A 16,938-nucleotide genomic window follows, 5' to 3' on the forward strand; every position below is an offset into this window, starting at 1 on the left:
GCAACCTCGTGTCTTATAATTGAGGCATCAAAATCCCCCTTAATTTAATAAATCATACAATAGGAACTGTATTTAGATATTAATTTTGGTGGATACCCATGATTTCTTATTTATAGAGCAACGACGGTAATTAGGGCACAGAATTTCCAAATTTTTTTTTTTTTTGGTAATTTTATTTTTCACGTACGTCGTCAGCAGGTCGCCGATGCCGATATATACCGAAATCTCCGCCTTCATCTCCGTTAATATGAAAGCCTTGTCCCCGAGGTAATCCCGGGGACTCCGTGACTCCATCCAAACTCTAAAGGAGTTATGCTAAACGCACCCCACGTTCTTTGATTATTACCTAAATTTATCCCTCACTCCGCATGCCACACGCCGGTTGCATATGGCGGATGAGAAATTTCTCGAAATAAAGGGGGTCTTTTATCGGATACCTTCTTATTTCTTCGAAACCGGAGGGCGTTTTGGGAAACAAAGGATCGGGACGCCAAATACCACCCGGGACCACCGAAGCCAGCTGTCTTACGTCGTTTTACCAGCTGTCAGTCCGGGCAGCTGCCCGCTCCACCAACGCTGCCCGGCTCCCGTTCGTCTATAAATACCTCCTCTCCCCGTTTCCTCCTTGTCTCCGTCCGCTTGTTCGCCTTCTCCTCCGAGTTCCCTTGCCCTCTTCCTCTCCCCAAAACCCTAACATTTGCTCTAGAGATATCTCGAATTCTCAACACCAGAAGGGAATGGAGGTCATCCGATCCAGCATTCTCTCTGCCTTGCTCATGGCCGTGGTCGCCGTGTTCTTCCTAGCCGGCGGAGCCGCCGCGGCCGACCCTCCTGCCCCGAGCCCCACCTCCACCGCCGGCGCGATGGGTTCTCCCCTCTCCATCGCCGTCCTCGCCTCCTCCATCGCGCTTTTCGTCGGATCTCTCCGTTATTGATGGTTCCGCGGGTGCTGAGGTAGACTCGTAGGTCTCTGCGGTTCGGTGGCGTTTTTGGTTTGGGTTTTCTGATCGATGGTGTCCTTGTTGGTCTATATACTTCGTATATGTGGTTGTCCTTTTTTTTTTCTTACAGCATTGTTCGGTTGGGGCGTCTGTAGATGCCTTTTGTGGCTCTATGGGGTTAGATCTGGACGTTAGGGTTTCAATGGGGTTGAACTATGTCTAGGTAATAAAGACCCATACATCTGATCTGGGAGTGGGTCTATGTGACAGTTTGTAGATATATTACTCTTACTGCATGGATCAATATAGATTGGTGTTATTTTTTTATATAATTTTGCGCTGATTATTGCTGGATTTGATGTTTGTGTGAATGATCTGGTACTTTTTATGCCGGACTTTTGCTATCGGATGTTTGATTCTACGCTTCGATACTCATTCTACATGGGGCCAGATGGCTTTGAGGCGGTGGTGAAGTTCTCATTGGATCAGTTAGTAGCCATATGATTAGTTTTGGACGACCAAAATTGTTGCTTCTTTTTTTACTATTATTTTCTTGTTAAGCCAGCTGCTTTTATGTCGTTGTTGTCATTGGATTGGTTGTTGAATGGTGAGCTGCAGATGAAAACGTAATGGAATGGATGTGGATCTTAATGTTGATATAATTCTCTAACAAAATGACTGGTTTTGATTTATCGCCCCAAAACCGAAATACAGTGTGTATTGATATACCGCAATGGATCTATGGTTTTTGTGGGGCTTACAAAAATTACAATTTGTATATTAAATTTGCTGGACAGGCGAAGGTAAGTTTCATTTTTTATATGATTTCCATGTTCATTGTTTAATTATTCGTGCCTATTTTCCAACCTAAAGCCCTGATTCAGTTGGGACAAGTCATGCCCCTGCTTTCATTTGGAGTCAGGTATATGCATGTTGAAATACATGTTTAATAGTTTCTCGCATACTTGTAAGACATTATTTCAATGTTTACTTGTAAGCCTCGACAATTAGCTCATATAGTGTTATTGTTTTTGTCATGTCATTGTTGCAATGTAGAAATTTGAAACGGAAATTTGAGGTTTACCCTCTTGGTCATTTTGCACCGATTCCTCCTGATTAAATCTTACGGTCGTTTGTGCCTATGTAAAACGTGCATGCCCCTGTATCCAGGAAACAGGGCTGGCTGGGCAAAGAAGAGAGTTTCAGAAATTGGATCGATCTTTCTTCGCCTTTTGTTTTTTGTTGTTTCTGATAAACCCCCTTAAAAAAAGGTATTGGTTCTGTCTTTATTATTCTCCCTTTTGTCTTTGATATCAGTTTCAAACAAATATCTTTTTACAGTCATGCATACCTCCTCCTTGTCTTGAACCAGTTCACAAGGGCCCGGGCCACCACAAAACGTCGTAAACTAATCATTTGATTGTTTGATGCAGCATCAATCACGCACAAAGACCTTGAGATGCCTGCTGGATCAAATTCAATCAGCTGCGCTCATAGTTCCCAACATCAACCTTGATTGACTGCGTTGGTTGATCAGTTAGTTTGCATTTTCGCTTAGTAGAGTATTAAAAGATCATGGGCTTGAACAAGCCATGTGGTGATCAATGATTTGGGCAGGTGAAGTCTATTCAATGGGAATTCATAAGAAAACAGGAAATCATGAGGGTGACCTGCATTTTAGACTTTGGGCTTCGGTTCTGACCAGTCAATTTGAGTTTCCACAGTAAAATTTAGAAAAAAAAGACCTAAGTTGAAGAAAACATTAGATTTAAACTTAGTCGTAATTAAATTCTACAACCAGGAGAAAGGTCGTAGTTGAATTCTACAACCAAAGAAAAAGGACCCATACAAATCGAGGGAAGCTGAGCTAGAAAAAGTTTATTTTGTTTTACTTTGAATGCCAAATGTGATATTTTTTTAAGGACAAGCACGGTCAAATTCGATATATATTGTTGATCTACTTCTTCTCAGCTTAATAATTTTTGTTAGATTTCTTAAATTAGCCGTCCGTGCGAAACTCGAATCGGCTAGCCCTAACCTTGCAGCCCTCCCAATTCCTGCACCGAAACATCTTAATTTCCTTGCCTCCCATCTATTTCCTCGTGCAACCCGAGTTACCAGTCATGGCAATCGAAGTGTCGGGTCAAAACTGACTCGGGTCATAAGTTCCATCCGGGTCTTGTCGGAGACCGACCGGTTCCTGTTCTAAAGCTGACTGGGTCCCGCTATGTGAAGCGTTGGAACGTGCGAGAAGGGACAAACCGGGCTTGCTTGGAATTCCAGTCGAGCAATAAATTGGAACAAAGACCGCGTTCATCTTGACGGAAGAAAGCGACAAGTCTTGGCGCGGAAAATGCGGGCTTGGTGCGTGATTTCTAAGTCTAGGCGTGGCAGCGTTGCAGGTTCGGGACCGCAAAAGGCCATGCCGGTCGCCGGAGTCCAACCCACGTACCTCTTTTGGTCTATATTGTCCCGATTCCTGATTGGTTTTAAAATATTCGTTGTACTGACTACTATTTAAAATAATCATCTTCTTAGGTTATTTATAACAGCTGTTGTATCCAATGGCAGCTGCCTGCTGCCATTATAGTGGCTTTATCAACTATATCTTAGTGTCATTTTTAAAAGCTTGCCAAGCTGCCAACACTTAATAAGTAGCATGTAGAGATAAGTTTAATGACATATCTGGTTGGAATCTAAGCCAAATGACAAAACACCATGAGGGAATAATACTTGTTTTTAAACTCTTCATCATGCATGGTATTGATTTATGTCTTATACATATGAAATCCAGTCATCATGTTGTTGTCCATGAATCCTAGCCCGCTGTCTTTAAACATGTCTCCTAAATATACTCTTTTATCTTCATTCGCTGCAGCAACAAGATCTTGTATGGGGTTGGATAGGATGAAAACCGCTAATACCTAGTCTGTTGCCGAAGAAAAATTAGGTCTTGGTGTCTTCGTTATACAGCAAAGGCATGCTTTCCACTTTACTATTCGACCTACTTACGTAGTTTGTATAATAAGCAGCTAGGCGCCATAAAGTAATACTAATATGATTATATGAAGTGACCTCTCTACTGTATTCCAATTCAAATCGTAGGCTTCCTCAATCACCCTCCCCCGTCAATGCATCGACAAACGACGAATGAGAACTGCCAAGTGAGTTCCCACCACCCTCATCACACGAGTACACGCCTACCTAATGTTTTGTTACTTTACTGCATTTCAGACAGGACTGGCGACACATGGAGACTTGAAAAATAAAGGCACACTAATTGAAGGACAAAAGTGACAACCAGAGGGATGTCATCAACACCAAGAGATTAGCTTTTCCATTTGTGAGTCTCTGTGTGAGAGAGAGTGAGTGGAAACCATGTGGTGTGTGGCCCTTTTGCTCCCTAGCCTTCTTTATTTGAAATCAAATGGTTCTATTTGGTGAGTGCTTTGGAATCGATTTCTTAGCCCACTGCTCCATTTTTCCTTTCCTGCCGGATTTCATGCGAGGTTGAAACTTTCTGGCTCTCGCAGAAATTAAAGATAGCATGTTATTGGAGGACGGAAAGATTTAATCTTTTTAACTCTCATACTATTGCAAGACAAGATGGTCCCATTTAGTATTGTCCACACCACAAAAGCAAGAAGCAGAGAAGTGGAGTTATATTTGAAAGAGGCGCCCTCTTTCCGATTTTTATGCCTTAGTTAGAAATTTGTATGAGAAAGAGGAAACCATATAGGATATGTCTTAGCCATGTATTTCTTTTTCTTTTTTTTAAAAAAAAAGTATTTTCATTTCAAATGACAGAATAAAATAAATGAACTTGCAATTGAAGATTTCCTTGGCAATTAATGTTTTGTATGCAAGGAGTGAAGACCATTAATGAGATCATTTATCATGTTATCCACATAAGCAAAGCATAATAAAAAGCATATATTAAAAGAATGTATTCTTTTCAGTTAGATATAATGAGTGCAATGAAGCTTGCATTCAAAAAACAATTTCATGCAGCCTAACACGCAAACATCAATTTAAAGTGTATCGACTAGCTATTTATACTTTTTTTAGTTGGATTTATTTGGTTAGGTACTCCGCAACAACAAAGAAAAAACTTAGTCTATAGTATAATAATACTTTACTATTCTTATCTAAAATTTATTCACATTATTAAGTAGCATGATTTAATGTATATTCTGATATTTTATATTTTAACAATTAATTCTTTCAAACAATAATCTATTAGTCTACTTCTTTTTATTCATTATGATATTTTCAAATTTTAATTATTTAAAATATTTAAAATACCGATGACTTCTATATATTTCAAAATTCGTAAATGATAATTTTTATAAGTTTTTTAAAAATGCATAATTCATGATTTTTTTCTTTATGCTGCCATTAAAGACCAATGATAATATTTAGCATAGAAAACTATTAATATTTTTATGCTATGTTTTGAAATAATTTTAATGTTTTAATATTTTGATATAAATTTAGTCAAACTAATGAGTAAAGTCCAGGTTAAATATCTATTCCTTATGCTTCGATCTAGTTTTCTATTTATTGCATATGATACTGATTTACATAGCGATTCCGCTACCATTTTTTATGATATTTATATTAATTTTTATTATTAAATTTCATTCAAAATATAATTTATATTCGACTTATATCTTACTTAGAGAGAAAAAAATAGATATAATTAATATCTGATTTGTATTCATACAGGACAATCAAAGTATTAGGTTCGAATATTATAAATACTAATTTTAGTATCTATCCAATGTCTAAATAAATATTTATATTTATCAAAAATAAATAAATTTAGATATGGATATATTAATATTTAATCCGTTTTAATTTATTTTCAGCCCCTACTCATATATATTTCAAAATTTATGACGCAATTTTGACGAAAGTGCTGATACCTTGGACGTCCGCTATTTGTCATAATGCCTATCAAATAAACTTCTTCTCAATCTACGCTGAATTAAATCCAAATCTTCCATAGATGATTTTAAACCAAGATATCTTCGCTTTTCCAATGGCACCAGATCTTAGCCGTTCATCCGGTGGGTTTTTGATGGCACGCGGACCCCCATTATGGAAGGATCTTTCAATAAAACATTTAGAGTTGCGCGGGACCCACGTGACCCAGCTGTCACATATAAGGAATTGCCAGGCCGACGGTTTCGGGCAGCGCTGCCCGTCCAACTAAACCCCTGCCCGGAATTCTTATATTCCCAGTCCCCGTCTTTAAAGCCTCTCAAACCTCCCTCTTACTCTTCCCTCAGAATCCTAACCCTCATCTCCCCCTTCCGCTCCGGCGATCCGAAGCCCTAGAAGACAGAGAATGGCAGCTCTCTATTCCAAGGTCCTCTCCCTCCTCTTCGCGGCGGTCCTCGTCGTGATCGCCCTCGCCGGCGGAGCTGCCGCGGCGGAGGCCCCCGCCCCGAGTCCCACCTCCGGCGCTGGGGCCCTCTCCACCCCCCTCGCCGCCGCCCTTCTTTCCTCGTCCGTGGCGCTCCTGATCGGGTCCCTGCGCCATTGAACGCTCCGACGGCTCCGTTATCAGGTCTCGTCCTTCCGGTTCCGGATCCGACGGCGTCTGATGCGTTTCTAGGCGTACCTACATACTCTCTGGACATGCGTTTGTTAGTAGATTCTTTGTTATAGCATTGTTTTGGATCTTATCTCTATTGACGGCATCTCCGGCGCCTCTATGGATGCTGGAACTCGACTGGTGTTAGGGTGTTTCGGTTTGATGGTTTGATCTATAGATCTGATCTGTATGAGACTTTTTATATACAGATATATTACTCTTGGTTTGATCTGTTCTGCTAGTTTTATACTTCTCTTTGTACGACTTTTTTTATGGATTCCGGGATTTTCTTTTGATGTCACTGCGAGAAAAATTTCATTTGATTCCCCAAGGGAGCATATCGAAATATCATATGCGTTTTTTATCCGATGGTTGGTACTTGGTACTTACCTGTCGGCCTGAGAGATCCAAGTAACAGGTGCCGTCAGATGGTGATCAGACGGACGATATCGAGGCTGCGACGCTCGGTGGCAATTTCGTAGTTAAATTGTTAATTGTTGATAGTTTCCGTAGTGCGGTAGGCATGGTTCACGTGGACCGTGTGGACCGGGGTCTGCTAGTGGTTGAAGATGGAAGATTCTGGATGGTTGCCACATTTCATGGGTGAGAAAGAATATTCATATACATACATATACATGTACATGTATATATGTTATTATAATATACATAAACATACATACATATACATATACACATTTATTCTCTGGGGAGACCAAGAAAACTGCTCATGGTGGTTCGTCTCCCCAGGTTTGCCAAGGTTGTTGAGTTAGGTCTGATGTCGCTGTGATCTCTGAGGTCCAGAATTCAGCTTCTTGGATAACTTGCCTTGATGAAATAACGTTACCCTCAAATAGTCTCTGGTTTCTAGAATGACCAATGAAGGAGATGAAGGTAATTCCTTGGTTTTGGTTAGGCCTCCTAACTCCACTGCTTGACCATCAAGTAGTTGTTGCAGATTTGCTGGCATCATCTCAAATCCCTCAGCTTTGAGAGAAATCGCTTGTGCTGCATTGCAATGAAGTAGGAGAACATGTTGCACCCTTTCTACCATTTCGTTGCATGAATTGCAGCAGGGGTTAGTTGGAACATGCCTATGATTAAGAACATTGCTTCAAGAACAACCTTCCACCGAGTTTCGGTACCACCCATGAACAGACCGAAAATCTTCTGGACTTGGCATGTACCTGTTACTCCACTGTTGGTTGGGTTGTGCTCATGCGAGATTAGTGTGAGGTTGTGCTCATGCGAGATTAGTGTGAGCAGCCGGTGTATAACAAAAAAAAAAGGAACAGGCTGGGAATGAGTCATCCGGTTAATTTTGGGGATTATAAAAAATTCAGGAATTAATAATCAAAAGATCTTAGGGGGCTAATCTGGAAAATAATCCAAGATAAAAAAAACAGACTCTGTCTCCAAGTTTCAAAGCTGCAGGTTTTCCAATTTTAGTAATTATTAAGTCCTAAAGAATGGACAATCAAAATTCTTGCTCTGCCTTAGCACAAATTCAATTTTGTTGGAACCTCTATACCATGCACATCATATCACAAACACCTGATCTCTAACTATATCAGTTAAAAAACATAAAGAATCTCATTATAGTTAGCATCCATGACCTCCTTTAATCAAGGGAGGCATATTAATGCTTTGGAAGTCTCCCTGGCTTTGACAATTGAATGGCGAGTCTTTTAGAGATTTTGTGTCGGCCCTCTCCGATCCTGACAATTGAATGGCTTTTGTAGACACGACCAAAGATCATCACTTATTCGACCTCATTGTTCCCCTCCCTTAGCTTTGCTGTCCGATTGCCGACTCCTGGCTTTCATACTGCCTGCCGGAAAAATAGACCATCAGCCGACAAGACCAGAGGTCTATCTATCGAATTCGGAGGCGAATTGGAAAGCTGTTTTTTTGGTACAAAAAAGATCGGTTTTTCAAATAGCGGTATTATAACCGTCGCAGCGGCGAGTTTCCGCCACCCCGCCCAGCTTCACCTTATTTCACTTGTACCTTCTTTTAGATAAAATATATATTTTTAAAAATAAAACCTCAAATTTCTTTCAAAAACGGTCAAAAATAATATAATTTATCTAACAAAAAGTGAAGTCATGATCCATATGGAATATATTCAACTCATGAGAAATAGAAACATGATCCATATAGAAGTCATGAATAGCTTAACAAAGTCTTGTTATGAAAAAGAAGCTGTAAAATGGCTAATAGAAATAGGAATAAAATAGTTGTGTGCTAAAATCTATCTATATAAGTCAAAAAGGTAGCTCAGGACTTGATGGCCTGTTGCTAGGATTTGCATGACAACCAATCTGACAGCGCAGCCCCAAATTGATCTTGCCCTAGCAGCAATGCCCTTCTGCTTAGCAACCAGAGATTCTTAGTCACAAAAATCATAAAAATCAGGTTACCCGTAAACAACCTTATAGAGATTCATGGAATTTCCACTGTCTGCAAAATCACAGCTCAGTTGTCTGCAAAATTCATGGAATTGCTACTGTAGGATCCCACACACACTGGCATCTATGGTCGCCTCGCCCAATGGACTGCTAGGATTTTGGATGGAAATAACGCCATCCTTTGCTCATCTTACTGTTTGAGAAATATCAATAATCATGCAGTGGGCATGTAGAAAATATCGCAAAGGTAGGGGCTCAAGCTACTAATGTACACTCCACGCACAAGCAAAGAATTAAGATGCTCTTGTTACCATTTAACTGGACTGCTAGCCTCAAGGGAAGCCATCTTGTCCCATAGAAACAAGAGCTCTGCCCTGCGGCTATGGCTTTTCCATATGAGTTCATGGCCAGCGACCATCTTTAAGCCAAGATCTGGGCGTAAGGCAAGACATCGGTTGATACCTGGTATCAAGTGCAGCACAGCAGATGAGCAGAATGACCTTAAAGCTTTACAAAGTCAAGTATGCCAGAACTCGTAGCCTTGTTGAAATAGTCTATGAATGGCCAGCGCCTCCGTTTTCAACTACGTTTCTAACTACTCTCACAACTTCCTTCCAAATTGAATCCAAGAAAACAGCAGCAGGCTATCCAGTTTCACCTGATGGGTAATTGATTAAACAGTCATATTTCCAAACCAAGTAGAAGCTACAACAGCATTCCTCCTAAGAGATGGAAATCCAGCTTTAAGATGAAGTTGTTTACGTCTAACATGAATTTAAGATAAACTACACATAAAATAATGGAAAATTCAGCAGCAGTTGAGCAAGACAAATCACAGCCTGTTATAAATCCCGACATCATCCCAATATACAGTTATAAAGTGCTCATGGTGTTAAACTAACACAATCCACCTGCACAAAACCATCCAATTCATCTGCAACTTAAGACACCAGGAATGGAAAAAGAATGTCTAGAGTTCATCATGGGAATCGGCCTTCGAAGGAGAAGGGGCATGATTTTCAAAAAGGTACCATACGGCAAGAGATGCATGAAGGGCTGCACCATATGGAAGTGCCTCCTCATTGACTGTAAAGTATGGAGAGTGTGCAGGATGTAGTGGTCCATGTGAAGCATTCATCATCCCTACAAAGTAGTAGTATGCCATGGGGATGACTTCAGTAAAAAACGCAAAGTCCTCAGCTCCCATCACCGGCTGCCTATCTCTGACATTGCTGGACCCAAGCATTTCCTCCGCAACCTTCTGGAAGTGTTCATGAAGATCATTGCTGTTAACCGTCACAGGGAAGAAGGGACGTTCTTTGATAAGAAAGTCCACAGTAGCACTGCACCTCTGTACAGACGCTTGTGCAACAATTACCTATTGTGACCAAAACCAAAAGCATCAGATTTGGGAAAACGTCTGTGCCATAAAAGGTAAAGACATGGAGATGCATTTATTCCATTTCAAACTCTCCTTGGTACACCCCATGCATTGCAAGTGGGTGAGGCTAGATTACAGGTAGCTCGTAGGGGTTCATTAAAGTTATGTGATGAGCTCTAAGTTCAGCCATTGGAACTGTAGTATTAAAGATTCTGCTCCCACAGCAGCAATAAGTAACCCACGGATAATATTTTACATGCTGATTCTCATGGCTGTCTTTATTCAAGGACAATATAATAAAGATCCGGGTTTACCAAATGAAAAAAGTTATCTGATGAACAATGCCCAGTATATGTGATAAGAGGTTTTCCGGTTTACCTGCCTCTCCTGAACCAGTTATGACTCGGTGGTAGGGTTCGTAAACAAAATATTTAGAACCTCCTAAACATTTTATTAGATGAGAAGCAGATACAATTTTACCTTGCATCTGGTCAGAATGGTTTAAGCGCATGTTCTGCAATATTCAGGTTATATAGGAAAACAGGAAAATCAGAAGTCGGAACAGGCAGTTTGGATTCTTGATATAACCTCCCATCATTAAAACAGCTGATGCACGATTTGGCAAAGTTATGGTTATGGTCTAATTTGTTTATTAGAAAGATTAAGTGCAGCTTATTGAGATCCCAACTGGACCTGACCTATCAATGGTCAGGGTTCTCTAAAACACTTTAGTAGCTTAGCTTTAGTTGGCCAAATGGGTAATGCTCCTTCAGCCACATGATTATGATGTTTATGGATATGAGGCAAAATCGACTCCAACATCTACCAATAAAGGCTTGGTCTAAACTATGATCTTTCCAGAGTTATCCTTGGAAGAAGTTCCTAGGATCTCATACCTCCTCAATTCGTTGCTTCAGTTGAGAAAAGCTTTCTTTTGAAAAGGCACGGAAAGTTCCCCCAATTGTAACAGAATCTGGAATGACATTAAACGCGCCACCTCCTTGAAATTTTGCCACTGTTAGTACCTGTAATGAAAAGTTTACATGAAACCAATGCTTGCACAGTTGTCAGAAGAATCAGAGGAACAGTAATGTAAGGAACTTTTAACTCAAGATGATCATGCAAACTGAGATGTAAAAGATTGCTCCTGGGAATGAAATAGGCACGCTAATTTCAATTAAATGAGAAAATACAAAACAACGAGGAAGCTCCCAACAAATAGATGCGCTTCTGAAGGATTTTCAAGCAAGAAGTCAAAAGTATATAAATTGGATACCTGTGAATCCAAGGGATCAGCTTCCCGTGAAACAAGATGCTGCAAGCTTACTATCACATTCGATGCAGCCAAAATTGGATCTATCGTGTGCTGAGGAATGGCAGCATGACCTCCCTTTCCACTAATTACAGCCTCAAAGAACCCACTCCCTGCCATAATTGGCCCAGGCCTGGATGCCACTACACCAACAGGTAAATCAGATGCTACATGAAACCCAAAAATAGCATCAACATTCTCCACAGCTCCAGCTTCTATAATTTTTTGAGCCCCACCACCTCCTTCCTCAGCTGGCTGGAAAAGGAGGACAACCGTTCCCTATTGCAAATAACAACTATCATGAGCAGTTTATAGTATGAATGTGCGGTATTTCCCCACACAGAACATTTTTTTTTTACTCTCAATTGAAGGAGAAAATGGATTCTCGATCATACAGTCACTCTATAACCTGAAAAGACTAATTTTGTGGCATAAGCACAATAGACAAACAATAAAAAATTAAAACAGTATTGCAAAATAACTGCAGCAGCTTCATCTCAACAGAAAGTAAAGGGGCCCAATTAACACAGACATCAAGAAGCCCCAATAATGAAGATGAATTTTCATGAGGAAAAGATAATTGGAAGATACTTTGCCAAATCAAGGATCACATATTCCTGGATTGCACAACATAAAGGAATTTTTTATCTATGCAAAACCATTCTAAAGACAGAAAAAGACTGATGATTCACCAGCAATGTGAAGGACTCATAAAGTAGGGTGATCCACAAAGATCAAAAGATGATGGCAACATCATATGAAGAAAAGAATCTCAGGTAACTGCAGAAGCAGATAAATATAGGAGATTAGAAGGAACAAGAAAAGGATTCACAGAAAAAGACACTCATTAATGCAGCTTTCCTCAGAGAAAGGAGCAACATGCACTTAACAGATGTATTTAGTTAGTCTAAACATCTGTCCTAACAACATGAAGTAGCTAGTCTTACAAAGACTGCGTCCCTAACACTGACCAAGCAAACACCTTTTTTAAATTAAGGAAAAAAAAAGCTGATTTAGACTATGGATTTTACAAAACTACACAAAAATATAGCTAAATATATTTTAACATGGTTGTTCATTTACATGCATCTTTAATTCAATGCAAATTGTGCGGACCTGCCTTTGTAAGGTAAAAAAAAAAGTTAGCAGTTTAAGACATAGTGCATGACGAGCACATGCCCAAACAACACACAAAGGGATAAAAAAAGACTAAGGTAATGTAGTAATTATTTGATGCAAGAGTTGTTTTTCCTTACTTCCATAAATTCTACTGAATTACTGCTATCACTCCAGCACTTATCCTTTCCGTTCATCGTAACAGAGTGATCTTGATACTAGTTATAGACTTCAGAGATTGATTGTGAGGGATCTGTTCTTTTTCTGATAATATGTGCCACTCATATCACAGAACACTTTATGTCCAGTGTACAGAGCACAGCAATTGCCTCCATAGTGAACAACAAAGAGGTGCATTTTCAATAGTTTTGCAGTTAAAACTTGTAAAAGGAAACAAATGTAGCGTGTGCACGCACATGCACACATAGTGAGAGAGAGAGAGAGAACCAAAAACTGTGGATTCTCGTACGAAGGAAATCTTGCTTAGATCGCAAATGATCCTGCTGATTTCAAATGCAGCCACTTCACCAAATCCTTAAACCCACAGATATATCTTTTACGAGCCCTATCAGAAATATTCAGACCTTAACCATGGATTATCCATTATAAAGCTAAATTGTAGCTGTTCATGAGTTAGGGTGAATTCACCGCATAGATCAATTGGTCTGTGAAATCCTTTTACAGCATATGTACTAGGGGAAGATTGTGAAAAATCAACATATGAGTAGGAACTTAACAAATTAATTTTTATACAACACTTCTTTCATAATGCTGATTGACTAGTGATAAGGGCTATCTTATTTTCTAGCAACAATCGTCTGAAATCTAACTTCCAAATGATACAATTCAGTAACAATATATTTTGTCATGGAAATCCTAAAAACTCACATTTCAAAAAATTGATCTCAACAAATTAATACAACCACCCCAAAACCTAGCCTTTTCTCATCAAGATGGAGTTGTTCAAAAGTTCATCGTAGAATTGAAAAAGCTCCAACAAAGGACTAAGCCTGAGGTTATTACTACTTTTTAGCATTGTGTCCACCCTCTTACAAATAATGTCAATACTCCTTCTAAGATAATGTATTTAGTACTTTACTAGGTAAAGTGGGCATAAAACAAGCTTACCTTAGTTACAACCAAAGACCCCAAGCTGTCAAGCGTACCTGATGTTAGCCTTCTAGGGTGCAAATGTCAATAATCAAAATTATCTACCCTTACAAGAAAGGGCACAGGACTTGAGGATCAGATCTAATGAGTTGCTTAATCAAATAAGGGTATGTTTGGGAAGTTCCTGCCAGATCTGACGGGATCGACCGGGAAGAGAGTGCAGGGCCGGGAGAGAGAGTCTTGTTGGTCTTTAATCCTGCAATGATTGGACCTCATGAACCCATGACCTCTCCCTTTCCCGCTCCCTCCCTCCCACGTCACACTCTCTCCCCGGCCCATTCCACCAAATCCAGAGGGACCAAAAACAGGCCCTAAGTGGAGTGAAATGTAGAATTATGATATGCCCTTTGGTCTTGCAAAGTCGTATATTATCTAAAAAGCCTAGCGCAAGGTCGGAGGAACCAATACCAGTTCTTTAGCGGGACGACTTGGTACAGGCCGTGCCGGGCCTGTGTCGAGAGAGGGACCACGGAAGAGAGGAAAAAAGAAAGAGAGAGCAAGCGGAGGAGGAAGGGCTGGAGGAGGATAGCAGATGCCGGCGGAGTGCCGGCGGAGGCTGTTGGAGGCTGATGGAGGTTGGCGGAGGCTGGCCTTAGCCATGGGAAGGGAGGTCGCAGCCGAACTCTATTTCAAACCGCTACCCTGTTTCGTTTGAAACAGAGTCAGGCCGCGACCTTAAAAAATTTTGCGTTTTTTAAGTAAAGTCGGCAAGCGATTTGCAGACTTCACTTAAAAGTCGCAATTTTTTTAAAGTCGGTACATGCCTTTTTATAACATATATAGGTGACAGACTTCTTTGTGAATAAATGGATCAATCAGGGGGAGTTATAGATTTATTCTTATCTCAAAATTGAGCAACCTCAATGCTAGATGCAAGAGGATTTTGTCCATAAATCATCGATACCCATGCAAGTGGGCAGGTCATACCATTAAAACACGGCAAACCTGGCATTAATTTAAACACAATAGACCATTAGTTCGCCTTACACTTAGATCAATCTAAACTTTATATATGGAAGAGGACATCAATGCTAAAATGATACGATCACAATATTTCAGAAGATCAGAAAAGAAATGATGAATGTCAAACCTGCAACTCATCACGATGCTCTTGGAGGATCTTAGCAGCACCTAGCAGCATCGCGACATGGGCATCATGGCCACACGCATGCATTTTGCCAGAGACTTTACTTTTGTGCTCCCACTCCACGTTCTCCTGTTCATTGCCAACAGAGTTGGAATCAGCACAAGCATTGCCAATAATTGAAACTTATAAAAAGAATGCGTGATTTAATAAATTTCAAGCAGAAATAAACTGAAAGATAAGTTGTCGCGGTGTAGAGGGAAAAATTAAGGAACAGAAGGTGCCTAGTAAAACTTGGCAAATATAATAATAGCAATGTGGCAACAAAAAAATCAAAACATGACGTATGGTTTCCAATCCAAAGAGCAAATCAGACCTTCTGTCTTATTTAAGGTGCCCAGATTCCGGTTCTTTACATCGAAAAAAGTTTTCTTTTTTTGGCTTTTCCCTCTATCAGATTTGTCTATTTTTCTCTTTCAATAGTAAATCACAAAGGCGATGTTCCAGTTCCGGAAAAGAGGGAGAGGGCGGGGGGGAGGGGCGGGCGGGCGGGGAATGTAAGATAACAAAATCTAGACTCGATCCAATAGACTTCAACATCCATCAAAGGTTAAATATTCAAAGCTCAAAATCACCGTTTTTATCAGAGGCCACGATGTTGCAGAATCCAAAGAGGAGGAGGAAAGTATTGTTTTTTATTCTCTCTGTGTCTTTTTTCCCCTTCCTCTGTGTCATCGTCTGTTGGTAAAACATCCTAAATTCGAAAATCCCTCACTTAAACAAACTTTTTCCTGCAGAAATTCCACCCCACACCCAACGAATTCCTTGCCGCATGCCAAAATCCCATGCCAAAATCCCATCAAAAATACAATCTTTAAAGCTTAAAAGGGCATAACCTGCATCGCAAGCGCATCCATGTCGGCCCTCAACGCAACAAACGGAGCCTTCCCAGTGCCGACAAACCCCACAACACCCGTGACGGCGATCGGATGCTTATAGGCGATGCCCATCGCGTCGAGCTCCCTCCTGATGAGCTCGCTGGTCTTGAATTCCTCATACCCGAGCTCCGGATTCTCGTGGATCCTCCTCCTGATGCCTACCATCCAGTCCAAGAACTCCGATTCCTTTGCCCTCTGGAGGAATCCAGCGGGATCGGGAGAGGAAGAACAAGCAAGGACTGAAGTCAGTAGAGAAACAAGGTGAGCCAACGCGACCCATTTGGAGGAAGCCATCCTCTCCTCTAAGGCTTTGCCCTCTCCGACGAGCCGATGCCCTCTGAAGAGGGAGAGAAATTGATAGCAGGAGATGGAAGAAAGTGGGGATTTTATGGAGGTTTTGGTGCATAAAAAGGCGAAGGCAGAGGGAGGAGGGGTTGGAAATGGGTGCGAGCAGGAGTTTATTCTGTGGTCCTTCCGAGGCCGGCGGCCATAGAGGAGAGAGACGGGAGTAGTTTTGGATAGCAACTACGAACTTTACAAATATTTATTACCTTCCTACACTTAAATTTGTGGGGCCCAACAACCATCATAAAAAAAAAAAGTCCCGTTTGCCAAACAGGAGTGAGAACGCTCCAGACCCAGTTCTTTGGGCCTGTGCGAATTTGCTTTGGCATGTAATGATTTCAACTTTAAAGCACTGACCGTAACATGAGCCATGGTTTTGGAAGCCCTTTATTTTTATTTTTTTTGTCCTCGGACTTTTTTACTTTTCAGCAACCAAGGTTGGCTTTCCGTGCATTTTTCTCCTACGAATTAGCTAAATACTGCTTCATGGCTTGAGATACCAAAGCCGTGTCCAGTCCGGTACGGGACGGCAGGACAAGGTGGTGGAAGCCATAAATCTGGCTCGGCGATGCTTTGGTAAGCGAGTTGGGGCCGCATGACCTTTTTATTTGGCCATGAGGCGTCGCCTGGCCCGCTTGTAT

The 16,938-nt window shown here is 40.8% G+C and overlaps 1 protein-coding gene across 1 annotated transcript; it reads right to left on the reverse strand.

Annotated features, from left to right (window-relative positions):
• Window positions 1–9,769: 9,769 nt before the first annotated feature.
• Window positions 9,770–16,485, reverse strand: LOC103719311 (IAA-amino acid hydrolase ILR1-like 1). The gene is made up of 5 exons (XM_008808503.6): window positions 15,911–16,485; window positions 15,021–15,146; window positions 11,609–11,923; window positions 11,229–11,357; window positions 9,770–10,329 (listed from the first exon to the last, which is right to left on the reverse strand). Exons 1-5 carry the CDS (start codon window positions 16,244–16,246, stop codon window positions 9,922–9,924), a joined length of 1,314 nt encoding a protein of 437 aa, XP_008806725.2. The 5' UTR covers window positions 16,247–16,485; the 3' UTR covers window positions 9,770–9,921.
• Between the last annotated feature and the right edge of the window lie 453 nt (window positions 16,486–16,938).

Source organism: Phoenix dactylifera, chromosome 9, assembly GCF_051530095.1.
Source record: "Phoenix dactylifera cultivar Ajwa chromosome 9, Ajwa_hap1_PhDact_Kaust_v1.1, whole genome shotgun sequence".
Classification (NCBI taxonomy): Eukaryota; Viridiplantae; Streptophyta; class Magnoliopsida; order Arecales; family Arecaceae; genus Phoenix; species Phoenix dactylifera.